Source organism: Apiospora marii (genome assembly GCF_038362585.1).
Source record: "Apiospora marii strain CBS 49790 chromosome Unknown utg000002l_segment0_segment0, whole genome shotgun sequence".
Taxonomy (NCBI): domain Eukaryota; kingdom Fungi; phylum Ascomycota; class Sordariomycetes; order Amphisphaeriales; family Apiosporaceae; genus Apiospora; species Apiospora marii.
Genome location: NW_027117373.1, coordinates 2,934,175 through 2,948,426, shown reverse-complemented (window position 1 = coordinate 2,948,426; position 14,252 = coordinate 2,934,175). Strand labels below are relative to the sequence as shown.

Sequence of the window (14,252 nt, the reverse complement as noted above, 5' to 3'; positions counted from 1 at the left end):
AGACGAACCAACCACAGCTCGTACTTTACAAAACTACTTGCCCTCCGTCGGCCAGACCAGCTAGGATTTCCGTTGCATTCCAATCAGGATTCTTGGTGGCATTCATGCGGTGTGTATTGCCTGATACACTTATCTTGCATTGCCCTCTTTTTATCCCCCCATACTGTAACTCGCGCGCACCTTTGCTTCCCTTCCCATGCACACACACATACCCCCCTGATTTAGCCAGTGCTCATTGCCCAATCCATACGTTGGGGCCCCTTAATGGCGTTACAAGGGAGAGTCAAGCTTGGAAGCGACCACCCGGCTGGCAAAGATAGCAACAGTCTACCTATTAAACAGATCACGATAACGAAAACTTTGCTTATTACACACTACAGTTCCTCTGTGCCCTTTTCCCGAATCCGGCCCTATGTGACTCGAGAGTGTTTTCCCAGCTTGTTACTGACATGGTCCCACAATTTCAACAGGCCTCAACTCAGTCCGTCTGGAACCAATTGTAAAGACGACACTGTCTATTTCGACCTCTTATAACCTTTGGCATTTCTGGCATAGCTATTTTGGTCGAGTACAATGTCCGCCGCCACCATGCAGCAACCACCCGCAATCCCACCCCGTCCCACAAGGAGTCAGGACAAGGACAATGGCTCCTCTGTGCCTTCGATACCTCCACGACCGACCAAACGGAGCGTCAACCGATCAGTCTCCCCAAACCATGACCGTTTTGCGCCTTCCCCTTTGAACGAGGGTTTTTCGAAGAGTCGCCAGCCCGGTCAGAGCAGTCTGGGCATGTCGGTAAACGCAACCGACCGTTCAAGCAGTGTAGATCTGCCATCGATCGGCCAGGAGGGTCAGGAATACGCCGCTTTCACGGACCAGCTGGACGCATCTACCGACTCACCCCGCCCGGCCTCGACCTCTCCTGAGCAGACCCGAACAGTCGGCGAGGACATTCAGCTCTACGCCCCAAAGCCCACAATGCCCGCACAAAGCGCCAAACAGCGAGTCATGACGGTCACTCGTACCGATTCGGACAAAGCCGCCTCGTTTGGCCTCGGAAGACCTACCGTCGAGGATGTCTATGGTTACGGCAAAGGTCTGAAGAAGAAGGCCAGCACCACTAGTCAGCTTTCCAACGCCGACAGCCACATCGAAGACGAACACGGCATTCCCGAGATCGGGCAGCGCGTGCCCATGCTGCACTACGCAGGCGATGTTCAGGCTCCCTCACCCGCCCCAAGCGTTGCTCTGTCAGAGGCTACAGGCAAGCCCAAGAATCACTCGAGAAAGCACAGTGGCCGCACTGGCTTCGATACCGTCCCCCCGGGAAGCTATGGACTCCACGGGCACGGCGTGGCACCGGCAGACAAGTTTGAAAAGGCGTACTATGAGAAGCACCCGGAACTGCATAAGAAGGAGATACACAACCACTGGCATGATCGTGCCAACGACTTCTCGATGAGCAGCGAGGAGTTGAACAAGATCGTCCGGGATACTGCTAGCCGTGGAGCTGGCTTCGGTAAAATCATGACTTTTATCCCCTAACTTTGGAGCACCTCTAACAAGAAAAACAGGTACTGGAGACCACATTTCCACGCCTAGTGAGCAGGTTGGGCATCAAGCCACCGAGGAATACACGTCGAGAATATCTTCTCCCCGGCCGCCTTCCGCTGCTGCCAAGCATGCGGAGCCGCTGTCTTCGCCTCTGAAAGGCGGGTTTACTGGGCCTGAGATCTCAGTTGACGATACTGACGACGATGGGGTTATCCACGTTGATGACCATGGTAACCGCAAAGGATACCACAAGTACAGTGGTGAACCATCAGAGGTTGGTGCAGATACTGAAGAAGGCTACGAGGCTCCTATTCTGGCACCTGATGAAGTAGCCAAAGGACCATCGCCGTACGAGTTGCAGCCTGCGGTTGCGCCTCCGGCGGAACGTCGCGGCAGCAGCTACGAAATGGATCAACCCCGCAGCCGCCCAAGCAGCCGCCCTACCAGCATCTACAGCCCACCTCCGCAGGAGATGGTCTCTACTCCACTTGACGATGTTGAGGAGTATGAGCCTCTATTCCCCGAGGATGACAAGGGTGACAAGAAGCCAACAGCTCGGCCCGACCATTTGAAGGAGGTTCGTCACAGGTTTCCCAGCCAAGATGTCTGGGAAGACGCCCCGAATAGCGTGCATGCCACAGCAGAAGTAAACACACCGGAACCTGCTGAGGGGGGTAGAAGAAGCCGTGCGCCAGAGAAGGCCTCAGACATCACTCCTCGGGAAGGCGAGACGATAGCGCAGGCATTCGCCAGGAGACAAGAGGAGCTTGCGGAGCTTGAAGACCGTAGTCCTGACCATTTCGCTCAGCGTCGTTCGCGACCACCTTCTTGGGTAGAAGGTCAACCTCATCTCAATACGGAGGTGCAAGCAGCAAGATCGAAATCCGCACACCGATTTCCCAGTCGCGATGTTTGGGAGGACACGCCCGACTCTCTCCAATTCACTACTACAGTCTCTACCCCGCAAGATGACAAAGAGCCAGAGTCACCCATTGACCAGCAGCCAACTTCTCAGAAGCCCTCGATACCTGCCCGGCCTCCTAAGAAGCAGAGTTCAGGCGATGATAAACCCGCCATCCCAGACCGTCCGAAACCACAGATTCCGGCCCGTCCCTCGAAGTCACCCTCCGGTACCAGAGAACCGGAAGCAGCAGCAAAACAGAAACCAGCAGTCCCGGCCCGGCCGGTGGGTGGCAAGATAGCTGCCCTGCAAGCTGGGTTCATGTCGGATCTCAACAAACGGCTACAGCTTGGACCCCAAGCTCCTAAGAAGGACGAGCCCACGGAAGAGGTGGCCGAGGAAAAGGAGAAGGAAAAGGCTCCCCTTCCTGATGCTCGTAAGGGTCGTGCCAGGGGCCCACAGCGAAGGGCCCCGACGAAGAGCCCAAGCCCAAGCAGCTTGTCGGCTGCAGTGGGCGGGAAGCCGGTTTTGAGTTTTTCGACTACCAGGGTTCTGTGGTCGATTGATGAGGAGGGAACTATGACGGTCGACGGCCTAGGCGAGCCTGTTTCCACAATTGCAGAACCGGGGCCGCCTGTGGAGAAGACTGAGCCCCAGGTCCAGACCCAGGAGGTAACCAAGGAAGAGTCCAAGGAACAACCGACTGATCAACGTGACGAATCGGAAAACGCCATGGAGCCGACCAAGGAGCCGGTTACGGATTCGGCTGTCATCAGCAAGCCTGCTGAGGAGTCGGCAGAGAGTGAACCAGCGACAGCAGAAAGCGCCCCTATCGAGGAAACTCAGACTTTAGCAACTAACACGGCGGGCGAGTCGATCTTGGACGAGACGGTCGCCAAGAAACCTGAGGGAGATCAGGTACAAGATGTGGGGGGAGTGAAAGACGAGGTGGTGAGCTGATCGTCGAACACATACATACACGGTGAAGAGTAATAGCTGAGCTTTTGGTTTCTTATTTTTATCAATCTTCTATCTCCTCGTCCCTCAACTTGGGGAATGCGGCCTTTCCTTGCTGAGGAGCTCGGCGGACTGTGCGGGAATCCAAGAAAATAAAAATAAAAGAAGGGGCCTCAGGGAGGAAAGGGGCTTGTTGGGGATATGTGGTGTGTTGTGTGATGTGTGTAGAAGTCGGCAATGATGGGGTTTGCTTCATCTTGTTGGTTAAGTGCCAATGGTTCGCAGATAGCATTTCGTTGAATAGGTCAGCATTCGTTCTTTTCGCATCCTAAGGTGGTAGCCACCCTAGGATCTTGACAATCCGTAAATCCAGTCAGCCACGCCGGTCTGGCGCCTCTCAGTATATCGAACAGCAACAGTAGAATCATTACCCACATATACGAGTAACTTTAACAATGGACAAGAAATGACAACGCATGCTGTGTAAAAGTTCGCGGCAACATGGTGATGAAACTGCCAAAAATGTATGTTAAGGTTTGATGTGATATTTTGGTTTTGGTGGTATGGAATTCGGTCTCAGGAATCATTCACCTACCTCGCATCTACTGCAACGTAAACCCAGCGAAGAAGGCCAGATGCTTGGTTGTCGGTAAACAGACCATCTCCTCTGGCCAGTGACTCATCGGGTGCTATTACATTCATTTGCCAGTGCCGTTGAGCTCTTTAATCACTTGAAACAAGAGGTTGTGTTAGTCACGCCGGGGAATACAGCACGCCGGGGCATACAGCACGCCGAGGGATTCAACTCGCCAAAAAATGATGGCGGAGCAACATAGTATCTGTATATAAGGAAAGCCAATGTACTCATCTCTGTCAAGCCAAGCACCGTCTTGCTCCTCGTTTACGCTCGCATCGACAGGTTATTCTCAGCTAACGACTGCAACTTGTGACGGATCGAAATGGCATCCGCATACCTCTTCTCTGAGGACGATCTCATCGAGCTCTCCTTTCTGCGTGATTTGGAGGTGGACCAGCTCATCAACGAAGGACTACTCGCCGACCATCTGAAGCTCTCCTCGCCTTTAAATGAAGAACTTGCCTTTGCCTACGATGAACTCACTCTTCGCGTTCTGGCTGGGCCACACTATCCAGCCATGGCAGTGACATGGAGCGTCGAGTGTCGTCATACGTTCTCCCGCACCGCCATTATTGACTTGCGCACCCGTCTCGGCGAGATTGTGGAAGAAGCCAGCCACATAAACAACTTGGATAAATGGCTGAAGCGAGAGTCGCGTGACAGCTCTGGCATCTATGAACCGACCATGGTGGTGCTCTCGCTCGTGAGGGAGACGGTTACACACATCGCAGCGTTCCGACGGAAGGTCGAGGAGCGCAACCCAAACCAGCACCGTACCAAGCCCCAGCTGAAACAAGTCGCTAACATCACCCAGAAACACTCGGAGGGAATCGAGCGTGATACTGCTTTCGAGCTGCTGGGAAAGACGCCGGCGGAGATCATTCGTAAAATCCCGTCCCAATTTCGCGCGCTTCATGTGGAGGAAGTACTTCGGCAAGACCTACTGCAGGCTTTCCAGCGACATCAAAAAAAACTCCGCCATCTGCTTGCTGGTAGACCAGCGTCTTATCTTCGCCGTTATGTGCCACACCAAATTGCGCGCAATAACCGAGCAGAAGACATGGTAGAGCATATCGTCAAGCCGCACCAGACCTGGCACGGCACCCAGCGCCAGTTCGTCCCGTCAATTGTCCGCCATGGCTTCCTGAAGCCAGGCGCATTCAACCCTACCACCAAGTCTGAGCACGAGGTTCGCTGCGGCTCGACCTACGGGCGCGGCATCTACAGCAGCCCCGATCCCGCATTCTCCCTTTCGTACGCGAACCGGAGGTGTGAGGCGACGCCCCCCGACCAGTATTTTGGGCTCAAGCTCATCGTCTGCGCGACACTGATGGGCCGGACGAGCAGCGTGTTCCGCGAGCAGAACTGGCGCGAAGAGTCCCGGACCCACAGCGAGGACGTCGACTCGTACGTGGGCAACCGCGAGCTCGAGTACATTGTCTTCAACCCGGCCCAGATCGTGCCCGTCTACGTCGTTCACCTGGACTGGGGCGAGGACAACGCGGCGCATTTCGCCAAACTGCCCACGGATCCTGGCCAGTGGATCAAGGCGCCCAAGCAGCCCAAGACCCACAAGCGACTCCTGCAGGAGCAGCAGAAGGACATCTGGCCCGTGGACAAACAGCGTGCCAAGCAGGCTATTATGGCGAGGGCGTCCAAGTGGTTCCCCTATGGCTACGGCCCGGCCACCAACGGCAAGTTCGTGGTCGAGGAGGTCGGCGAGGTGGACGACGACGAAGAAGAGTACGGCGACTACCAGGCATTCCGCGGCGAAGGCTCCGATGAGGGCCAGCAGACCAACAAGGACTTCTGGAGCTGGGTCAAGGCGGCGGAGGCGGAAGATGCAGAAGGGGATGCCGAGTTGGAGGAGACGTGCCGGCGCAAGCACGGCCAGGGGAACGACGAATACTGGAAGGAGCGCCACGGCAAGGCATCTGAGTCCCAGATGGCCTATGCCCCGAGCTGGGACAACATACCCGACCCGGTGGTTCTGGGACACGAGAGCAGCGGCGATGAAGACGAAGGAGAGAGCGACGAGGAGGACGGATTTGGACTCGAGAGGTTGCTGATCTGAGCCAGGACAGATTCGTAGATTAGGGAATTGACAGCAGTGACCAGTGACACCCAATTGTATTGTTATTTCGGTAGTCCTCCTACATCGCTGATTGCAGCACACCAATGTATGCGCCCGAGATCTGTTTTCCGGAATATTCTAGCTGGTGGTTGAGATCGCATCACGTCAAGCAGCAAACTAACTAGCAATCAATAGCTGGCGATCCCAGATCCTTGATCCTTTCTCCAGGATTTTTGCATGTCACAGACGTATCGGGTTGCAGTAAGACAGGGGCTCTCGGCGCCACATCCCTGCAGCAGATGCAAGTACAGCACAGCAGCGCTCCACGGTTAGGCGGCTAGCGTTACCCTGCCAACGCACCAACTTCGCCCATGTCAATACCAACTTGGTGCAAAGAGAGAAGACGGTGAGCTTCACCCTAGTCATGTCTTGCGCACACCCACATACATCACGTACATTCCCCTAATCCGCCCAGTTGCACCTACATTTACACATTTTCCCGACACCACTCTGGACATAACCGTCCTTTTTAATCTAATTTCGAGGAATCCGGGTGCGCAAGTCGTCCTCCTTTTTGTTCTGCTCGCCTTCTAGCCTACTTAGTTAGCACCGACGACGACCAGCCCGAGGAATTCCTGGGAAATCACTTGCGCATTGCACACCAAAGCGGCCGCGCTTCATTTGGATCCCACCTTCCATACGTATGCCACAAGAGCATATTTGCTTCTATTATCTGTTTGTAGCAGCCCTCTTGAGTGTCGGGCATCATGCCTGCCGCTACTGAAGGCCCGACAGTGGCATTGTCGTGTAAGTAATCCTACTGCTTCTTTTTTCCCCCCTTGTCCCTCATCCCCTCCCTCTCTCGTGTACATACTTGCATATGTAAGTAATGAAGGAAGGCACTTGGACCATACTGACCGACATGGCTTCTCCACTACAGTCGCCAACAACTTCTGGGGAAAGGAAGATGCCGGCGTGCCACCCTTACTCGATCGCATGCTCGCGGCCAAGCAGACCAATGACGAGCTGCGGGCATTCTACGCTGCCCGCGCATCCATCGAGGATGAATACGCAAGGAAGCTCCTGTCGCTGAGCCGGAAGTCGTTGGGCTCCCACGAGACTGGCGGCCTCAAGACATCACTCGACACCGTCCGCGGCGAGGTCGAGTCCATCGCCAAGCAGCACTCGAGCATCGCCAACCAGATGAAAACGGAGCTCGAGGAGCCCCTCGCCGCCTTCGCCGGCGGCATGAAGGAGCGCCGCAAGATCGTCCAGAACACGGTCGAGAAGCTGCTCAAGGTCAAGGTGCAGCAGACGCAGTCGGTCAACAAGTCGCGCGACAAGTACGAGCAGGAGTGCCTCAAGATCAAGGGCTACCTGGCGCAGGGTCACATGGTTATGGGCCAGGAAGAGCGCAAAAACAAGGCCAAGCTGGAGAAGACCCAGATCAGCTTGGCCACCTCCAACTCCGAGTACGAGATGGCCATCAAGGCCCTCGAGGACACCACCGCCCGCTGGAACCGCGAGTGGAAGGCCGCCGCCGACAAGTTCCAGGACCTGGAAGAAGAGAGACTCGACTTCACCAAGAGCTCCCTGTGGACCTTCGCCAACATTGCGTCGACCGTCTGCGTCAGCGACGATGCGTCATGCGAGAAGATTCGCCTGTCGCTAGAGAAGATGGAGGTGGAAAAAGACATCATCAACTTCATCACCGAGAGGGGCACCGGGCAGGAGATCCCTGACCCGCCCAAGTACATCAACTTTTGCAGAGGAGACGTGGAAGACCACGAGTCGATAGCGTCGGTGGACCAGGATGATGCTTACTCGGTGGCGCAATTCCCACGAAGTATCAACCCGGCCTTCCGAAGCTCCTCGCCTCAACCCTCTACCTACTCATCCCATCACGACCCTAATTCTTCTCTGGCGCGCGATCTAGCCCACCAGGATCCTCTCCCCCCACCTGTTCGAGAGCCTGTTCGCGAGCCCGTCCGCGAGCCCGTCCGCGAGCCCGTCCGCGAGCCTGCCCGAGAGCCTGTTCGGGAAGCTACCCGAGAGTCTGTGCGGGAACCCATACGGGAACCTGTACAAAAACAAATTCGGGAGCCTGTCCGGGAACCTGTTCGGGAGCCTGTCCGGGAACCTGTTCGGGATCTTGTTCGGGAGCCTGTCCGGGATCTTGTCCGGGAGCCCGTCCGGGATCCTTATGCGTCCACAAACCGTGACACTATGCTAGCGCAGCAAAAGGGCCCTGGCTCAGTCGTTGCACCCCCCAGCAGTCGCCAGTCGAACATGTTGCAGAAGCAGCAGCAGCCTTATGAGACCTCCCAGTTCGCAGCTGTTCCTCACGACCCTTACCCAATGGACGGTATGACTATGCTGTGCCGTACCGACGGTCCCGGCTCCGGCATGAACTCGGCGACAAGCTCCAACTTGTCCAGCCGCGACGAGCATAGCGACTACTCGAACCCAACTTCGCTCTCTAGTATGGAGCCTCCAAGTGGCCAGGTATCGCCTATGAAGCAGCCTGAACAACCGGCGGCAATCGAGGACTCTCCCGACAAACGGGTTATGAAGAAAAAGAGTGGCTTCTTCCAGAACCACAGCCCCTTCAGGAGGAAGAGCACCAAAGACATGCAAGCGCCGACCAACAGAAACACTTGGGGACCCGTCACCACGCAAAACACGCAGCACAACTCGGCAGGATCGAGGCGGCCACAGATGTATCAGCAACACGAGCGCAGCATGACTTCTGACCGCAGTTTTGCCCCCGAGCGCAATTTGGCTCCCGAGCGCAACCTGGCTTCCGAGCGTGAGGTTAGCCCTGACCCAATTGACGCCAATGCCAGCCTGGCCCTCAATATTGGCCAGAACGTATTCGAAGTCGCCAACTCGGATCGTAAGAAGAAGCAAGCGGAGCAGAATGCGACTCCCGCGGAGGAGCTGGACCCCATTGCGCTGGCGCTGGCGGAGCTGAAGGGAGTGACAGGCAGCAAGCAGTCGGCAGGAAGGATGTCGGCTGACCATTACCATGGCATTGCTACTCCGGCCCCGGGCTCAGAACGTGCCCAGCAGTTCTCGCGGTCTGTACCAGCGCCGAGGACCAGCAGCGACATCGCCGCAGCCAAGCGCGGGACACCGCCCCCATCGTACGACCAGCAAGTACAGCGCCTTGGTGTCCCTGCCGCCGCATGCACGAAGAAAGCAATGCAAGCTACCTCGCGCAAATACGAGCAACAGACGCGCGAGATGTTCACACGCCCCCAGCCCAGCTCCTACAACAGCGCTCCGGCCGCGCGATCGTCTACTAGGGCCAGCGAGATGCCGGCCGCACGACCGTCGACTAGGGGTAGCGAGATGCCGGCCGCCCGGCCGTCGACTAGGGGTAGCGAGATGCCGGCTGCGCGACCTTCGACCAGGGGCAGCGAGATGCCGCGGGCAGTTAGCCCAGCGGTGCCTCGCGCGCTTTCTCCGGGTCTTGGTACCCGCCCTGAAATTGCAGCTCAGGTCAAACCTTTGGCGCCGTCCCAACCACCAGTCCAGGCACAGCCTCCGGCACAACCGCAAGCCGAGCCGCGACAGACATACCGTGCTCCCTCTCCTAACCCTTACGCTGCTGCTGCCTCCCATCAACCCCAGGCACAGGCAGAGCCCCCGCGGCAGTCGTACCAACGCTCTGCGTCGCCCAACCCGTACGCTGCTGCCAGCCATCAGCCGCAGGCGGAGCCCGCGCGGCAGTCATACCAGCGTTCGGCATCTCCCAACCCTTACGCAGCTGCCAACCACCAAGCGCAGCCAGATCCGCGGTCGTCGTATCATGCGCCGTCCCCTGCGCCGTACAACAGCCCCAGACAGCCGGCGCGTAGTGAGTCGCGGATGACAACGTCGGAAACGCCCCGACGTGGGTCGGATAACCCCTATTACCACCAGAACTCGCCAAGCACACAATCGGTGAACCGAACAGCTTCACCAGCCACTTTCCGGGGCAGCGAATTTGACCGCCCCAGCAGTGGTCAGATGGGCGGCAGTCCGATGGGCAGCGATCTAGCTATACAGCTGGCGCCGTTGGGCGGCGATGACGGGTATGGCTCTCAGCGCGGACGGGGTGGTGGTAGTCGGCCGGGCACCAGCCAAAGCGGAGCGGTGGCGTTCTACGATGGCAGGTCGATGTCGCAAAGTCGGCAGCGAAGTAAGAGCGTGGCGGACCCTAGTAGGCAGTACACTAGAGAAGGCCGACCGATTCTCCATTTTGGTAAGTTTTCCATCACATCCCCCCCTTTTCCTTCCCTCCCCTTTTCTCCAAACATGGTGGAGATTGCAGTGGCTAATACAAGAAAACAACAGCACGAGCATTGTACATGTACCAGGCTGCCATCCCCGAGGAGCTGGGATTCGGCAAGGGCGATTACCTGGCGGTGCTGCGGCACCAGGACGACGGATGGTGGGAGGCCGAGATTCACTCTGGCAACGGGGCGGGACGAAGCGGGCTCGTGCCCAGCAACTACCTCCAGCCCTGTTAAGATAAGATGAAGGGAACAGCATGAAGGAAGAAAGGATGGTGATGACGAAGGACATGAGGAATGAAATTGGTTCAGTTCTGTTTTTTGGGGGTGTGGCATATTCAAGAGCGGATTTTGATTCATGCGAAGTCTTTCAGTTGCACATACATTTCACAGTTCAGCAAGCGAGTTTACGAAAAGGCCCCCTTGGGATACGCACATGTAAGTGTTAGTGGACATGAACGGATACGATACAACTGGATATTGGGATGGCGGCGTTATTGTATATTTGTTTGGCGGATGAAATGCATTTTCAAAGCATGTCGAATCAATGCGGAATTATTCTGAACCCAATCAGCCATGTGAACCTTGAGTGCGACCGCTGATTGGTGACTGACATGACATGCAGCTGGTGATGTTCCCGTAGTGAGGATAGCTGAGCATGCATGTGACGGAAGCGAAGCACCCAGTCAGTGTATGTTGGCATGACGTCGGCTGGGCTGGGCTGGTCGGTGCCACGGCCGCTATTACTGTACTTGATGGGTGCCATTGAGGAGCTATGGCGGGGGCGCTAGCCAATCGGCAAGGGTCCCTAGCGACTGCCAATTACCTGAATGATGCACATGTGCATTCACATCATCTTAACCTTGCCAATTGGGGGCTCCTGCTCCTCCTTCATAACATCAACCACCGGCTCCCTAATACTGTGTGAAACACAAGCGACCTTTCTTTTTGCTTCTGCCTCTTCCAGGCATTCTGGCCAAGGTCGCTGGAGAAAAACAAACGCCGTTACCACTGCCGCATCAGGATCCAGTACCCAGTGTGTAGGCAAGATGAGTATCGTCGCCAAGAAAGCCATTGTAAGTCGACATCCATCGTCGAGTGAGATATACGAAGAAGAAGAAGAAGAGAAGGCTGACCGTGGAATTTCGTCCATAGGAGCTCGTCAAGCGACCCATTCGCATTGCCACAGCCCCGACTGCCCAACGGGCCTACATCAATACTTTCCTCTTCTTCTCGACGTCCATCGCATTGCTATGCATCGCTGCCCTGGCATACCCCATCTTCTACTACAGCTACGTCCCCAAAAAGGTCGTTTCGTTACCGATACATCTGCAGTACAAGTAAGTTTCCCCAACACCATCGTCTTAGTCTTTTCTACTGTATATGGATCGAAGGAGACAGAGCGTTAACCTGTGTGTTCCTTTGGTTTGAAAAGTGCCGGTCTCAACCCCTACGGCCTAGCTTCGCTGTCGCACGACCTCATGCTCGACACAGCCTACGATGTCTCAGTCCACCTGACCCTCCCCCGATCGCCGCCTAACCTGGACCACGGCAACTTCATGGTGGCGCTCGTTGCGACGCGCTCGGTGCTCGACGACCCGGCCCAGTCGTGGGGGCCCATGGCGCTTTCGACGCCCGTCGACCCCTACGTCGACATCCTCGCTGCGCCCCCGGACCACGTTGTCTTCTCGTCGCGCCGCCCGGCCCTCTTGCCCTATGAGGACCCCTTCGTCTCGCGGGCATCGCGCGCCCTGTTTCTTCTTTGGCACGTCCTCGTCGGCAGCTCCTCGTCGTCGGCCGGCCGCATCACACTCGACCTCCCCATGGGTGAGCTCGTCGAATTTCGCGACCAGCTACCCCTGAGCCTGCTGTTAGATGTCCAGGCGGGCCAGAGTCTGCAGGTATATGCGGCCCGCGTCGAGCTCGTGGCCCGCCTGGCGGGTGTGCGCTGGCTCATGTACAACCACCGCATCTTCAGTTTTGTTCTCTGCACCGGGCTGTTCTGGTCCATCGAGATGATCACCATGGCTGCCGCTTGGGCCATTCTCATGTTCTGTTTCAGCGGTAACAGTGGCGCGGCCAACCCCCACAAGTCCCAGAGTAGCGGTGCGGACGACGGCGATTTTAGAGAACCGCCGCCGTCGGCGCACGGCAACGGCCGCGAACGGCAGCTGGCCATCAAGCGGGAGGAGGACGACGACGACGAACGTAAGTGGTCGGGGCGAGACCCAGAGGGCGTCAACACGGAACTCGTCCGAGCTCGGCGCGATAAGAGGCGCGAGAATAACGATAAAAACAGCGGCGGCAGCGGTGACAAGAAGCTCAAGGAGGAAAGCGTCGAGCGGGGTCGGCAGAGGCCCCTTTCGTCGATAAGCACCGCAGTCGCTTCGTCTTCCTCCCTGGGATCGCCGAAGCAGTCTAAGAGACAGCAGCGGGGCACCAGCGGAGAAGAAGTCACACGAGATAAGAGTGCTGCCAACGGCGGCACCCACGAGGATGAGGATTTCGACGAGGTGGAGTACCAGGACATAGGTCGAAGTGCGCGTGGGAGTGCGGGTGCGGGCACGGGCTCGAACTACGGTCAGCGAGGTGACGGGCTGGTACGTCGTCGGTCGTCGTCTTCGGGGACCAATGTGCAACGATAAGGGGGGCTTCTTCTAACATGTACCATGCTTATTCTCTGTTTCTAATTGTATTGTTTCTACGCAGAAAAGAGAAAGAGGGAGAGAGACCATTTTTGGAATTTGTGGGAAAAGGCAGTGCTTGTCAGTAAGCTTGGCGTTTCTCAGATGTTTCTCGAGTTTTCTTTTGTTCTGTTAAGGGAGGGTCAATTCTTTAAAATGGTAAATTGGATTACCCCCCCGGGTGGAAGAGCGACGGAGATAGGAGTTCAGAATGGTAGGACAGACAGGGCAGGGCAAGACAGGGAAGAAAAGGGGGGGCTGAGAGCGACAGGTCCTTCCGTCTCCCGTCTATTTTTGTCACTTTATATCAAGATACCCAGGGAATAGTAGGGACAGACTTTCGTCTAATTTACTTTTACTTTCAAACCCTTATAGTTCATTTGTCTGGGGCACTACAGCTATACAAAGGGGGCGGGCAAGTCAACAGGACACGAGGACTCCTATATAGTCTCCCAATCCCGTAGAAGTCTTCTTTTCGCCGCGAGAAGTTAGAGAGGAAACGGCCTGTTGTTGCGCGCGCGGATAATCTTTTCATTTGTGTTTAACATATTGATCTACCAAGAAAGCTGGGCTACCGTCTTTATTGGACAGACATGATGCTGTTTTAACCAGGGCAGACCTTCAGGGGCACGCGATCCTGCAAGAATATGATGATTGATATCCACACACTCCTGATCCAACGTCGTCTCGCTTCCTCGTCGAAAATCCCTTCATTCCAGTCCATGCAAGTGAAAAGAAGGAAAGGGTGGTCCCCCATCCCGTTCCCCTCTCTTCGCCATCCGCTTCCTTTCCTTTGGCTCCAAAGCTTTTCGAAATGGTTTTCGAGAAGTGGTAACATAAGGGTGGCTAACGATAGAAACTGTTTGTGGTTTTGAAGTCTGGAGGTACCGAAAAGAAAAGTCGTCGTATCTGACCCTGGTTCCCTGAATTCCTCTCCCCAAGCAAAACGCCCAGCAATGCTTGCCAACCATCTCTTTTCTGGTACTCCAGATCCGCCACGGAAAGGAGGGCAACGCCATTCTCCAAGCACCCAAAAGAATCCTGCTGCGGTGCTCAGGTCATGTAGGGAGGGGCCTTATGTGTTGCACGTGATAGGTGAAATGCGGATATTCGTCATCGCCTATACCTTGTGTGGCATATACTAGCCAACGCTGGTAGGTAGGTC

The 14,252-nt window shown here is 56.1% G+C and overlaps 4 protein-coding genes across 4 annotated transcripts; all 4 read left to right on the top strand.

Moving 5' to 3' along the window:
* Positions 1-573: 573 nt before the first annotated feature.
* Positions 574-3,415, top strand: PG985_002612 (uncharacterized protein; the record flags this gene model as incomplete). The annotated part of the gene is made up of 2 exons (XM_066822381.1): positions 574-1,519; positions 1,575-3,415. The coding sequence occupies 2 exons, from the start codon at positions 574-576 to the stop codon at positions 3,413-3,415; spliced, it is 2,787 nt and encodes a 928-aa protein (XP_066689813.1).
* A 956-nt stretch (positions 3,416-4,371) lies between these two features.
* On the top strand, positions 4,372-6,123 carry PG985_002611 (uncharacterized protein; the record flags this gene model as incomplete). Its single annotated transcript, XM_066822380.1, has 1 exon — positions 4,372-6,123. One exon carries the CDS (start codon positions 4,372-4,374, stop codon positions 6,121-6,123), a length of 1,752 nt encoding a protein of 583 aa, XP_066689812.1.
* Positions 6,124-6,890: 767 nt separating this feature from the next.
* Positions 6,891-10,640, top strand: PG985_002610 (uncharacterized protein; the record flags this gene model as incomplete). The annotated part of the gene is made up of 3 exons (XM_066822379.1): positions 6,891-6,930; positions 7,064-10,372; positions 10,465-10,640. The coding sequence occupies 3 exons, from the start codon at positions 6,891-6,893 to the stop codon at positions 10,638-10,640; spliced, it is 3,525 nt and encodes a 1,174-aa protein (XP_066689811.1).
* An 812-nt stretch (positions 10,641-11,452) lies between these two features.
* On the top strand, positions 11,453-13,048 carry PG985_002609 (uncharacterized protein; the record flags this gene model as incomplete). The annotated part of the gene is made up of 3 exons (XM_066822378.1): positions 11,453-11,479; positions 11,559-11,743; positions 11,839-13,048. 3 exons carry the CDS (start codon positions 11,453-11,455, stop codon positions 13,046-13,048), a joined length of 1,422 nt encoding a protein of 473 aa, XP_066689810.1.
* Positions 13,049-14,252: the final 1,204 nt, after the last annotated feature.